The following is a 15,383-nucleotide window of genomic DNA, read 5'->3' as shown; positions in this document are numbered from 1 at the left end:
TATGTATATATATTTGTTGAAAAAAATACTTGTAAATATATACTATTTAAAAATATATAAAAATATACTATTTAAAAACCTCTTTCAATACACATGATATAGTAAATATAAATATAAAAATATAAATATATATATAAAAATATAAATAAATAAGAACAATGTTGATTATATATGTAAATACCCACAAGTTATGAGAATTTATCACATGAGACAACTATGTTGCAACAGTTAAAAAATGTGTTACGAGTTTCTATTTTGTATATATTTTATGTATATTTTTTAGGATCATTGGATAATAGTTTAAGGGCTAGTATATATGAATATATATGAATATATATATATATATATATGTGTTTCACACAATGAGTATAGCTGGATGTTGTATTTTATGTAACTTATGATGGTCAGCCACTTATTGCGCTTAGTATACAATGTTAATTGTTTTATTGATTAATTGTTTGTTTGTGGTGATTGGGTTATTTAAATGTTATATAAGGTACAATGTGAGTGTTGGTACTTGATTCTGATGAGGTCTCCAGTTGGGAGATGAAAGCGCTCAATCTACATGTATTTGTTCAATAAAGAAGTACTGTGACACTATTTTTGGAGTTTCTGGATGTCGTGTTGGTGAAACGTTTATATTAAGGAAGTCAGCCTTTACTGTAACCGCACTACCGTGAGTTTTCTATAGTTGATCTATTCGTAAACGGTTCTTTGTTGTTTTTTCGGTAGTTCGGTTTCGAGGAGTCTCCATTTTTTATTTATTGGATACTGGAATTGTTTTTCACCAACCTTGTGGTATTATCGTCTATACTATGGATAGCAGCAGTCTGTTGGCAGAGCTTATTAAAGTTATTCAAAACCATTCGCAAATAGACATTTCCCCAGTTTCCAACTCAGGGGAAGAAATACCATGTGCACAGAGTAGTCCGTCGGCAGGAGGGGAAACGGAAGTGACATCAGATGCTGGGACAGATGTGCGCATGATGAACAGGAGAACAGAATTGAAGGTGACTGAGTTGCGATCCAATCGTCAGGGTGTTTGTACTTGGGTTTCTAGTCAAAGAAACCAAGAACCAGCAGATCGAGTTGGTTCTAAAGAATTTTTTCATAAATATCAGGACGTGGATTTTAACAGTTGGTTGAACTCATCCTTTACTAACGTTAGTAGACGCCGGGAGGACAACAGGAGCGATGGTTTAGGGTACAAGGAGAAGTGTAAGGCCCTAAAGACCCTTTTAAGCAGGTACAAGTCTTTATCTTTAGAAAACTGGTATTTCAACAGATGTCTGCATGACAAAATTGTACCGAAAGGGTTGAGAATTAATAAATTTCCCAGTAACATCAATGGTGTTACTGACACTGAGTTTTTTAAAACTGTTTGCAGTATTTTCAATGACTGTGGACTGGCCATACTAAGGGTGTTAATTAAACACAATGAACAAAGAATGGAAACGGACAAGAAGGACATTGATAAACTGTATAAAGAAATTAATGATTTACTGTTTTCTGTACAAGAATATAAAAATATTTATTTAAGATCTTTGCAAGATGTTAATTATGTTATTACATGTAATTATAATAGGAAGTTATCCAAATTGGATAGGGACATTAATGAATATAGATTTGGTTTAGTATATAATTGTGACAAAAGATTTGTTAAGGGAAGTTATAGGGTTATGAGAAACAGAATTATGATTTAGATTTTCAGTTTCAAGACAACTATAGGAACAACAAAAGGAACTTTTAATAGGGAACATGAGGTGAACTTGTATTAACAAAAGTACAATTCATGTGAAGATGGTTTTAATTGTAATGAGGGGACCCCTTTAGGGGGAAAGGGACCGAGGAGGTCCGAAAGGTTAAAAAAATGGTTGCAACAACCATCTTATGCCCAAGTTATAGGGGCCAACAATCACAACCACCACAAAAGAACAACATACAGATAGAACAGTTTAATATAGGTGAATTTGGAGATGCAACATCTACATACAAACCTTTATCTATGTATTCATGTAATGATTTTTTTATTTTTAACTATACAGATTTGAAAACTGACTAGGTTCATTTCAAGTTGTTCACAAAAGTTTTCACCTTTGTACCTGTTAACAAACCTAGTATAGATAGTATCTTGTTGGATATAAGATTTTTCACTAGGAAACTTAATTTTATGCAGATGTTTGGTGAGGACAAGTATCACCACCAGATTGATAAACTAAGTAGACGTAGTATTTACAGCCCTCCTCTTCACCAAGATATTCATAGTTTTGAAAGTTTACTTACTAATAGAATTAGAAGTGAATTCAAACAGAATGTGAATAATAATGGTAGTAATTTAACTGAAGAAGAAAATAAGCTTTTATGTGAGCTTAGTGGAAATATGAATATCCGGGTGATGAAACCGGATAAAGGTGGTGGAGTTGTCCTTATGGACAGTTGGGATTATGAAAACAGAATGTTTGAGATACTAAATAACGATAAGTGTTATAGTATAGTTTCTAAAAATGAAATTAATATTTCATACCATAAAATAGATTATATTATAGAGGACAATTTATTTCAAGGGCTTATAGATATTGAGTTATGGAATTTTTTGAAAGTCAACAAACCAGTTATCCCTGCTATTTTTGGCATACCGAAGACCCATAAAAATATTCAAACCCCCCCCCCCCATGAGACCAATTGTCTCATCACAAGGTTCAGAAACCCAACCTTTGGCTATATATATAGATACTAAACTCAAGAGGTACCATAGGAACTATTCTCATATTCTGTTGGATTCATGGGATTTTTTGCAGAAAATGAATAAGGACCCCTATAGTGAGGATATGAAATTCATTACTATAGATGTTAAAGATTAGTTTTCGGTCATACCACATAATATAGGGATGGACTGGTTTGAAAATATGTTAATAGAAATGAATTTATTAACACCAAACAAATTCAAACTAGTTTTAGAATGTATGGAGTTGGTACTTAAGAATAACTTCATTTTCTTTCAAGGTGATTTTTATCACCAAAAAGGAGGAGTGGCAATGGGGGCAGCGTGTGCCCCCATTTACGCAAATATAGTAATGTTGTACTGGGAAAGACAATATGTTCTTGGAACTGAATTTTCTGGTTATATTAAAAGTTACTATTGGTTTCTTGATGATATATTCATTTTATGGGAAGGTGCTGATGAAGCCATAGGTAAATTTATTTCTTTCATCAATCAAAGCACTACTTTTTTAAGATTTACCCATCACATAGATCTGTATGAAATTCATTACCTTGACGTTTTGTTACATAAGGATTATAGGTCTAATACTTACAAATCGACTATTTATAGAAAATAACATTTTTCTAATACATATTACACTTTAATAGTGACCACCCTGATCACCTTAAGAGAAATATCATTAAGGGACAGATGATTAGGGTGGCCCGTATGACTTCAGATAGGGATGAGTTTCTTATTGAAATAGATAAAGTGCAAAATATGTTCCATCAAAGAGATTATCCTGTGGAAATCACGCAACCTATTAAAGAATATGTAATATAAGGATGGGGTGACAAGTATATACCATTATTAAATCAAACGAATGATAGAATTATGGAAAGAGCTGAAAAAGTATTGCAGAACAACAAAAATGGTTTACCCTATTTGACTCTTACATATTACCGGAATATAGGGTGGTTACAGAAATGTATTAATGAGACATGGGATTTGTTTAAAACCGTGTCTACGAGAACTACAATTTTCCAAAACAAATTAACCTATAGTTATAGGAGAGGTCATAATATAAAAAATATTTTAGAAAAAAGGAAATATACAAATCAAGAGAAACAGTTTTAAACAAAATAGGTACTTTTAGATGTGGTAGATGCCCCCAGTGTCCATTCATAGCGGGAGAAAAAACAGTTACCTAGTTTAAATATTACATTGAAGTCCAAGAAATACAACAGTTGTTATACCAAGGGGTTGGTATACCTAGTATACTGTGAATCCTGTTGGGGTTTTTATATTGGCAAAACGGAACGTCACTTGAGAAAAAGGATATATGAGCACGTGAGAGATATAAATTGTAAAAATGAAAACAACGCGCTATACAGACATTCCTTAACGTGTGACGAGGCCAATTTTAAATTTTGGGTGGTTGAGGTTGTGGACCAGTTAGATAGGGGGGGTGACCGGGAGACTAAATTAACATATAGGGAGATGATATGGCAGCTCAGGCTTGATGCCTGTAGTGTCAAGGGTCTGAATGACCATATATCCATTATACCAGCCCTTAAACTATTATCCAATGATCCTAAAAAATATACATAAAATATATACAAAATAGAAACTCGTAACACATTTTTTAACTGTTGCAACATAGTTGTCTCGTGATAAATTCTCATAACTTGTGGGTATTTACATATATAATCAACATTGTTCTTATTTATTTATATTTATATATATATATATATATATATATTTATATTTTTATATTTATATTTACTATATTTATCATATGTATTGAAAGATGTTTTTAAATAGTATATTTTTATATATTTTTAAATAGTCTATATTTACAAGTATTTTTTTCAACAAATGTATATATATACATATGTATAAATATTTTTATACGGAATTTTATATATAATATGTGATTATAAAATGTTTTTTATGCTCTATATATATATAAATATATATATATATATATATATATATATATATATATATATATATATATATATATATATATATATATATATATATATATATATATATATATATATATATATATATATATATGTGTGTTTCACACAGTGAGTATAGCTGGATGTTTTATTTTATTTAACTTATGATGGTCAGCCACTTATTGCACTTAGTATACAATGTTAATTGTTTTATTGATTAATTGTTTGTTTGTGGTGATTGGGTTATTTAAATGTTATATAAGGTACAATGTGAGTGTTGGTACCTGATTTTGATGAGGTCTCCAGTTGGGAGATGAAAGCGCTCAATCTACATGTATTTGTTCAATAAAGAAGTACTGTGACACTATTTTTGGAGTTTCTGGATGTCGTGTTGGTGAAACGTTTATATTTAGGAAGACAGCCTTTATTGTAACTGCACTACCATGAGTTTTCTATAGTTGATCCATTTGTAAACTGTTCTTTGTTATTAATTGGTATTAAAGTAACATTGCTCCATTCCTTTTTAAAACCTAGTCAAGTTTTTCATTCTTTTTTTCACTTTGTCTGACCAATAGAGCTTATTTTTTGTCTTCAGCTCTTTACTTCTTTGTTCTAAAGTTACCACTTTTCACTTTGAGACACTAATAGTCTTCATCCCCTTTTATTACTTCATTCGCTAACTCTTTACCACCTTTTTCCCCTTGCTCTTCTCCTCATGTTTGCCTCCCTTTTCCTTACAATTTTCTGTGTCCCTTTTTCTTGATTATTTTCTGTTTGCTTAGACTTAATTGTCTTTTTCCTTTATATTAAAACCACAAATACCCTACATTTCCACGTGAACTGCATTCCTTTATGTATGTACTCAACAGGCCCTTTCTTGCCACACTGATTACAAAATTATATTTTTACATTCATTGATCAAATGTTCCTTACTACTGGAAAAAATGTTTTAGTTGTCCACCATATCTCAAAGTTCCTCTGTTACCATTCTCAAAAACACCACTAGAGAAGTGCTGTAGCACACCATTTTTCGTTTTAAGAATTACTTCATTTTCCCATCCAGCATCTCACACACATCTACCATCTTCCGTCTTGTAAATTTCCTCCAACTTATCTCACATTTTTTGTAAGCATACTTTCATATTGTCTTCATCAGTATCCTTAGTCCTAAACTGTAAATATGTTTTTTGTTTCACTCTTGTACCTAAACCAAAAACATTTTCATTCCAAGGAGAAACACTTTTCTTTTTGTTACAGTCTTGTACCTAAACCATTGAAAACATATCCCTTCTAAAGGAAATCATTTTTCTTTTTGTACATATGTCCAAAAATTTTTCCATTAAATTTTCAGATTCAAAAGTCACATCACAGAGCTGTTTATTCCCTAAATGAATACATGATCCAAAGTCTTTCACATTAAACCATGCAGTCAAGTATATTAACAATCCATACACAGTAGCTGTCAACAGCACAGTCTTTCTTCATTTTAATTCTTACTCTCAGCCTTTCCCTTTTCAAAGGAAAAAAAAACAATACTTTTATCTTTATGTTGCACACTCATCCTTCCCACATAAGTTTTTTTTTTCGTTTCTGGTTCTTTGGCACCTAAATCATCACTCAGCTCTTGAACTTTGCTATTTTCCTGTTCATTTTCCTGTTCATTGAAAACTGTCAGCCATAAGCCGCGGTGGTACAGTGGTGGCGGTACAGTGGTGGCGTTGTTGCCTCACAGCAAGAGGTTCTCCTGTTCGATTCTCGGCTGGCATGCCTTCTGTGTGGAGTTTGCATGTCCTCCCTGTGGTCGAGTGGCCTCCGAAAGACATACGTGAATGGGTGTGCCTTCGCTGAAGGTTGGGTGTTGGGCTGGCAACTTGGCACCATAAAAATCTGCTGCCAATCATTAGCGGACTGGAGTTCCTCTGTGGCGACCCCTAACCGGGAAAAGCCGAAAAAACAAACATTGAAAACCGTCAGCCGTTTCACCATATGAAATTTCTGATTCTTCATGTTTCCCTGTTTCCAATGAACATAATAATTTGGTGTCTTCCAATCACAATCTTTTCCTTCAGACTTATCCACAGTTTCATAAGGCTCCACTAATTGCTGACCATTTGCGCATCCATCCTTGTGATTGAGGGACTTCTGATCAACAGTCTGCATTTTTTCACTAATAATGCTGTTGAGTCCAACTGCACATGGTTCCAGTATTCTTTTGCCAGTAATTCACTGCAATCCTTCCTTCATTGCACTGCTTCTCCAAGTCACCTCTGTGCAGGAAAAGGGAGAGTAATGTGCTCATATCAGAATAGGGAAAGCTCCCTGATGCCTAGGCCAAATTTCCCCCAATAGTATAAATGCCATCTCAGATCTCCCCTTAAATGAGGCCACTGGCCTATTTAAACTAACCTGGTCAACAAAGGATAATAAAAATAAATAAATAGCACCTCAAACCCAGCAGGTTGAAACACAAACAGCTTTAATAGTTACCACAAAGTACAACCAAAAAAATTAACGCTGACAAAATTAAAATAACGTTTTCGTCACCAACTTCCTCAGATAAATTGGTCTCTCTGCCTTCACCTTTTAGAAGTTAAATTAGTGCATATCCAATAAACTCAGAGCTGTAATTAAATAATAAAGACATACAAATATTTATATCACATCCTTCCATAAACCTTTTAAAATTTAACAATAAATACACAATGTATAAAATATAAGAAATATAAAATTAATTATGGTACCAAAAAATCAAATGTGTGGATATTTGCATACTCATTTTACCAACTTTAGTGAATATGTATATTCTACATAAAAAACAATCTGTCGAAATGGACTTTTGGTTCCCCCTACTGGAAAAATATTTCATTACAAATATAGCAAAAGTACGTGGTGTTGCGGTAGCATTGTCGCCTCACAGTTAGACGTTGCCCGTTCGATTCTCAGAGCGTCTTCTGTATGTCGACATGCGTGAATGGGCGTTCCTTCGTTGAAGGTTGTGCGTTAGGCCCAGCAAGCCAGCACATAAAAATCTACTGCCAATCATTAGCGGACTGGAGTTCCGCTGTGGCGACCTCTAACCGGGAAAAGCCGAAAGACACAAACAAACGTGTAAATAGTGAAATAGAAATAAGTTAATGTCCTAAAAATAATATTCTACATTACTATATGGTGAATTGTGAAGTTTCTTAATGAAACACTAAAACTGATGAATAATTAATGTATCTCCTCAAAAACTTTTTAATAGGTCTAGCCCTTTAAAATAACAATCATAAACTTATAACTTCGCAGATCTCAATTTCAGCACTGGAGTAAGTGAAATCATGTCATTGAGACCTGGAGATTTACTGGTTTCCAATATTATTTGCCAGTACAATTCTCTGTACTCCACAAGTGTTTCCCACATACCACCCCTGGGGTCCACAGCTACTGTTTCTATTATAAAAAACTGAAATTCTGCCTGTTTACATACAGCACTGTGGATGTATAGTGCATTATTTTCACATTTGATTCTAATGTCATAAAGATGCTCATAAATTCTTTGCTTAAGTTTTCTTTCGCTCTTCCCAACGTAAAATGAATCACATCTTTTTACATAGGGCCAAATAAATGATACCTTTGGTATTACAATTTGCAAAGGTGTTTAAAATTAATTTCTTCTTCCTTGCTTGCAAATATATAACTTCTCCTGTTATAAGGTGGGAGCAATAATTACAGCTTCCACACTTAAATAAACCTTTTTTCTTTTTAATGCCTTTCTCCAAATTGTATCTGTTTGTACCCCTCTCCAATAAACTCTTTATATTATTACCTCTCCGATAAGTATACTTCAAATCGTTGTAAAAGATGCGTTTTAAATTGGACAGTTTGGAAAATTTTTTTCACTCCTTATCAACAATTCTCCTAACTAGTCCTGACTGACCATCGTATGTAGTTGTAATCCCTGAGCTATAATGGTCATTTGTGTTCACTTTATCCACTTTTTATTTGGTCAAACAAATCACTAGGATAACCTCTGTTTAAAAATAGCCCTTTCAGTGCCTTACACTCACTATAAAATATTTTATCATCAGAGGTCATCCTACTTAAACGCACTAATTGACCTTTTACTACACCCCTCTTTTGATGAGGCAGATGTGAACTCATCAAAGGAGGGGTGTAGTAAAAGGTCAGTTAGTGTATTTAAGTAGGATGACCTCTGATGATAAAACATTTTATAGTGAGTGTAAGGCACTGAAAAGGCTATTTTTAAACAGAGGTTATCCTAGTGATTTGTTTGACCAAATATGCAAGGAAGTAGCTAGAGAAAGGAATGGTAGATTTGCCCCTATTTTAGAGAAACCAGAAACAGTTATTGAACAAAAAGTGGATGAAGTGAACACAAATGACCATTATAGCTCGGGGATTACAACTACATATGATGATCAGTCGGGACTAGTTGGGAGAATTGTTGATAAGGAGTGGAAAAATTTTGCAAAACTGTCCGATTTAAAACACATGTTTGACAACGATTTGAAGTATACTTATCGGAGAGGTAATAATATAAAGAGTTTACTGGAGAGGGGTACAAGCAGATACAATTTGGAGAAAGGCATTAAAAAAAAAGGTTTATTTAAGTGTGGAAGTTGTAATTATTGCTCCCACCTTATAACAGGAGAAGTTATATATTTGCAAGCAAGGAAGAAGAAATTAATTTTAAACACCTTTGCAAATTGTAATACCAAATGTAAAATATGTCATTCATTTTATGTTGGGAAGAGCGAAAGGAAACTTAAGCAAAGAATTTATGAGCATCTTTATGACATTAGAATCAAATGTGAAAATAATGCACTATACAAGCACAGTGTTGTATGTAAACAGGCAGAATTTCAGTTTTTTATATTAGAAACAGTAGCTGTGGACCCCAGGAATGGTATGTGGGAAACACTTGTGGAGTACAGAGAATTGTACTGGCAAATAATATTGGAAGCCAGTAAATCTCCAGGTCTCAATGACATGATTTCACTTACTCCAGTGTTGAAATTGAGATCTGCGAAGTTATAAGTTTATGATTTGTTATTTTAAAGGACTTCTTCTTTCGGCTTTTTCCCGGTTAGGGGTCGCTGCAGTGGATCACCTGTCCGCTCATGATTGGCAGTGGAGTTTTACGGTGTCGAGTTGCCAGCCCGGCGCCCAACCTCCCACAGAAGGCACACACATGCACACACTCACACCTAGGGCCAATTTAGAGTGTCCAATCCACCTACAGCATGTCTTTGGGATGTGGGAGGAAACCGGAGCACCCAGAGGAAACCCACGCGACCACAGGGAGGACATGCAGACTCCACACAGAAGGCACCCCAGCCGAGAATCGAACCGGAGAACCTCTTGCTGTGAGGCTGCTGCACCACCATTGTTATTTTAAAGGACTAGACATATTAAAAAGTTTTTTTTAGGAGATGCATTAATTATTCATCAATTTTAGTGTTTCATTAAGAAACTTCACAATTTACCATATAGTAATGTAAAATATTATTTTTAGGACATTAACGTATTTATATTTCACTGTTTACATGTACTTTTGCTATATTTGTAATGAAATATTTTTCCAGTAGGGGGATCCAAAAGTCCATTTCGACAGATTAATGAATATGTATATTCTTCATAAAAAACAAAGTTGGTAAAATGAGTATGCAAATATCCACACACTTGATTTTTTGGTACCATAATTCATTGTATATATCTTATATTTTATACATTGTGTATTTATTGTTAAATTTTAAAAGGTTTATGGAAGGATGTGGTATAAATATTTGTATGTCTTTATTATTTAATTACAGCTCTGAGTTCATTGGATATGCACTAATTATTTAAAATAAAAGGTGAAGGCAAAGAGACCAGTTTATCTGAGGAAGTTGGTGATGAAAACGTTATTTTAATTTTGTCAGCGTTAATTTTTTTGGTTGTACTTTGTGGTCGCTATTAAAGCTGTTCGTGTTTCAACCTGCTGGGTTCGAGGTGCTTTTTGTTTTGGTTTTGGCAACTTTTTGCACCTTCCGTGGAATTGTTTAAAAATAAATAAATATATAAATGTGATGTCAAGCAGTAATAAACTTCAGCATGCTGTTAATCAACAGGCTAAACTTATTTAAATTAGTAGGAGAATTGTATTGACCAGCTTTCAGTTAGAACTTTCATAAAAATTGTAAATTATTCTTCAGTTTCCTATATCTAACTTTGAAAATGCTAAATTTCAAATCTGACTACTGCAGTGTTAGGCATCAAGGTTTACAGGAAAATTTTCTGCATCATTCAGTTTTCTGTTTTATGTCAGATTATGTGATCAGTAGAGGAGCTGAGGGGTGAAGAGTTGCTTGTCTTTGATTAAATGGGCATACAGCATAGCTATTGAGTTAGTTGGAATTAATTAAATCCATATCACACTTGTGCACTTCACTTTTAGACAATATGTTGAATTGCAGCTACCATTTTTTCTCATTACTAAGTAGTGATACTAATGCAGGTTGTTTTTAATTCTTTCTTTGTACTCTTTTGATAAACCCTTTCTATGTTTTAAAAAAAATACTACTTTTTTGATGCCATTGACAGTGACAGAAGCTGAAGGCAGTGTGTATTTGCTGTAGATGTGTGTATCCATTTTTGTGCCAGCACAGGCAGAAGGAAACAAGGAGAAGTGATTGTACAACGATATTATTAAACTATTTGTTTTAATTACTTCTGTAGTGGTATGCCATGCAGGGTGATGGTTAATTCATATTTTGACCCACAGTGCTGATGGATTGCAGTTGGTCACTTGGGTCATATTTAACTGAACCCCTGTCCCGATATGGGCAGAATATGAATTACCACTCCCTGTCTGATGAATTGACACATCATTATTTAGAGTACCTGTTAACTAGAGACTGTTTCCATTCTTTTAGTCCTCAGCGATGCACAGTACTGGATGTATTAAAAGTTGTTTATGATGCTTAGAAAACCATAAGCTCAAAATCTATGCATCTGGCATTGCTGGTTGTAACTGCTGCTACATAGAGTTAAAGTAAGACAGTATTTTTTTTCCAGTGGATTCAAATAAGAACTTCTGTTTTTGTTGTTTTTTTTGTCCCGCAATTTTGTTCTTGTACTGAATAACAATTGTAGAGTCGTATAAGCAGACCATCAGAACCTGATGCTGATAATTTCTTGATTTCTGGGGGACATTAATTGTTGCTTTTGGCATTCTTTGTAGGAGGGCTGTGGCATGCAGCCAAATGCCAAATCTTCCCAGGTTTACAGACTGGACCCTTCACGCTTTGAAGACCTTAACTTAGCTGGCACTTCAGAGGTTGGGATTGCAGGTAAGAATTATAGTATAAGTGAAGAGAAGGCACATTTTATGGAAGTGTGATTTGCAGAATATAGTGTAATTATTGACATGAAACACAGTGACCTGTCAGGATCCTTTACATAGTTACACTGTAAGAGGACAGTACGTATTAGAATCTGTTACTGCTCTTCTACTCACAATACAGTGCTGTACCACTGCTTTTGTACCTGTGTTAATGGAAATAAAAATAATTTATGAGCCATGGGGTTGTCATTTAGTCACAAGGAAAATAAAGTTCAAAAAAGCCGTGGAGGCAAATTGGATTGGGGTATTTGATCTAACTGAACAAACTGAAAACTTTGGTCACGTACCTAGTTTTGTTTAAAGGAACCCCAGCATTAAGATAATATTTAAAGTAAAGACCTGATATAAGCAGGAGGAGGATACAAAAATGTGGCGCTTGTCCACAGTGTAGGTTTATTTTGGATTTGACGATCCTGAGGTAGTGCCAGCTATGCTAGAGAGAGTAGGGTGGTGCATGTGTAACATATTCCAGCATAACTAGCTGGAGTTTTGTAAAGAATTTTATGTCATTTGTATATCAAACTGATTTGTACAGATTCTTGCATTAAGAATGTATTTGTAAAGCTCCTTGTATCAACAGTAGGTCCTGCTTGGCAGAAAAGAAATATACATGCATGTCAGGCTGTATTGTGGTAACTGCTGAAATGTATATATGTTAACAGAGGATGCAGGAAGGGAGGGGGTTAAGCTCAACCCAGATGACCTTAGGAAAAATAGCTTGAAATTAAAATCTTTATAGCCTAAACCAAGTCATTTATCTCACAGGCCTGAATGCAGTCAGAGATGCAATGTCTGGTCTCGGATTCTGCTGTTATTGTCCTTAGTGGTGAACTAATTGTTACTTGGGTGCCAGAGAATGGCTGGTTCATCTCTACAAGAAGGATGAAAGTGTTGGAATTGTTTTACAGTCTCCAAATGCTGTAGCAAATCTGTAGGTGTGTATTGTGGACATATCTGTGCTAGATTCTAATTCAGCTTCTAGTCAGGGGGTAGTATGGGAACCACAGAGTCAGGTGACCAGATGTGATGTCATTCCATAGTCAGCAATGAAATTATATTTAGATGTTAATGAAAGATGTGATAGTGACACTCAGCACTCTGTATTGGACCTGACAATAAAACCACTTATCCATTTCATCTTACCTTGCTTTAGTAAGTAACCAGGAAATTGTAATTCTTCAGTCAATTGGGAAAATAGTGACATTAACTTATTGTTTTTCTGTATCTGTCTGAATCTTTCTGTGTTTTATTTATATATATATATATATATATATATATATACATATATATATATATATATATATTTCTTGTGAATTGAAGCTGTGGTGTTTTTTTGTAAATAGACATTGAGTATTTTCATGTTTTCTATTTTATTGTTTATTATTAAATATATCTATACCTTTCATTGTGGCTGGTCTTTTAGAAAACAGTTCAACCTTTGAGAGAATGTATTTATTTGATAGCAGTGTAGTCTTCCTGCTACTTGAATCCTGCAGATTGGCCAAACATTACCATTTGTATAAATATTAGCTTTACTGGGAATAATTGGGTACCCTTGTAAGAGCCTAGCTGACTGGTGGCAATGAATCTGCTTTATAGTCTAGGCAGAGGAGGCATAGCTGGCAAATCTGTGCCAGCCTTTCCCAGGTGTGTGTGTGTGTGTGTGTGTGTGTGTGTGTGTGTGTGTGTGTGTGTCCGTGTCCGTTACGTGGAGCACAGAGAACTGGTTTCTGCAGAGAGAACGGTGGAGTCTTATTAGGGTCTGGAGTGGAAAACCCAGCCCCAGGACTGCATGTGCTCCCTGTGTGCTCTTAAGGTAAATTATTCTTTGTGCAGAAAGCTACATCTGAAATTACTGAGTGTATCAATTTTTGTTCTAAGTGAATGTCCCCCACCACTGTCAGTGGTGAGGATGGAGGTTCCTTGATTACTGGCACACAGGAGGGACGTTGCATATTGGTGAGTAGTGATGTGGATATTAATTGAACTTCTGTAGCCTGTAAGCAGTTGTCACTAAAGTTGTGTGTACTGTCAGCAGCCAGAAGGTAAACATACAGTGTTTCATTTTTCACAGCAGTTTTATTTATTTTTTTTAGTTTAGTTTACCCAGGGAAAGTAGGCAAAGATGTCAGCAGATGATTATGGCAAGCTGACAGCTAAACCAGTTGGCTAAGATGTGCAAATCAAAGGACTGGTGTATGCCAACCTGAAGAGGAAATGATTTCAGTCTTAATAACAGCTGCAGCACCTGCCAGCAAACAGGAAGACAACTAGTCTGGCGATGGGATGGGCAGCGCTCAGAGACAGGACAGTTCACCTTTTCCTCAAAGGATTTAAAAAACTTTCTGGAGTTATAGACTTGAAATGGAGGCACAACACATGGAATTAGAATCGGCAAAGAAGCTTTGGCGTTTGGGAGGCTGAAGAAAATGAGAAGCAGCATCAGCATGAGAGGGACATGCTGACTCTTCAACAGGAACATGGAGGTAATGGGAAAGGGTATAACCAAATCCTAGAAGAAACAAAGGTCAGCAAATGTCTTCCACAGTTTAAAGAAGCTGATAATTTCAATAGTTTTATTCATATATTTGAAAGAGTGTGTAGACAATATGATACTGACCCAAGGGCTCTGGGTATGGTTCCTGAACCCCCCTTTACTCCACAGTAAGGCTATAACTGCTATTTCTAAATTGCCTAATTACAGATTGTTTAAATTATGAAAAGGTTAAACAATGTTTGTTGGAATGTTTAAGTCAACACCTGAAACTTACAGAAAAAAAGATATGTTGTCCCCATTTCGCCTTCCTTCTTGTTGGTTGTGTTCAGAGCCAATCCTTGGCTCTGATTCAGCTGTATACTATAGCTTGAGAGCTTTTTACTGGCACGAGGCTAGCCCCTATCCCAACATGCCTAGCAGTAGTTACCCTGATCTTGTTTGCTGCTTGCAGCGTAGAGATTGCTCATATTGACTCAGGTTAAGTATTTTCTTCTTGTTATATTTCCTATAATTTTTGGATACAGATAGCTAATTTCTGTTAGTGTTAGTGTATGTTTCATCTTAGGCCAGCACTTTTCTGACCTTTCCACTGCTGCCTTTTTGTTGTTGTTGTTGTGGCCGTCGTTTTCCTTTAGGCCTAACTTGTTCCCTTGAATCTGTTTGACTTAGAGGGCTCCCTGTTCCCTTTTTCTTTGCCCCGTCTTTAAGGCCCTTTTGTTTTTCTTCATTTCCCTTTCTCTTTCCTTATAGGAGCAGCCATTTAAGTTAGAGGCTCTCCTGGGTTGGGGGAGTCTCCTTTTAACTTAGAGGCTCTTCCCAATCCCTACTTTC

The 15,383-nt window shown here is 35.0% G+C and overlaps 1 protein-coding gene across 2 annotated transcripts in view; it reads left to right on the top strand.

The window, feature by feature from the left end:
• MRPS12 (mitochondrial ribosomal protein S12) overlaps positions 1-15,383 on the top strand; it is a 327,687-nt gene that overhangs the window by 158,169 nt on the left and 154,135 nt on the right. For both annotated transcript variants that reach the window (XM_044063039.1, XM_044063045.1), the window contains one exon: positions 11,894-12,002. In XM_044063039.1, coding sequence (XP_043918974.1) covers positions 11,894-12,002 — 109 coding nt within the window. The remainder of the gene's footprint in view (positions 1-11,893; positions 12,003-15,383) is intronic.

Source organism: Protopterus annectens, chromosome 1.part0 (genome assembly GCF_019279795.1).
Source record: "Protopterus annectens isolate FY-2018-M chromosome 1.part0, PAN1.0, whole genome shotgun sequence".
Classification (NCBI taxonomy): domain Eukaryota; kingdom Metazoa; phylum Chordata; order Ceratodontiformes; family Protopteridae; genus Protopterus; species Protopterus annectens.
The sequence above is the reverse complement of the archived record's forward strand: the minus strand, read 5'-3'. Positions and strand labels throughout refer to the sequence as shown.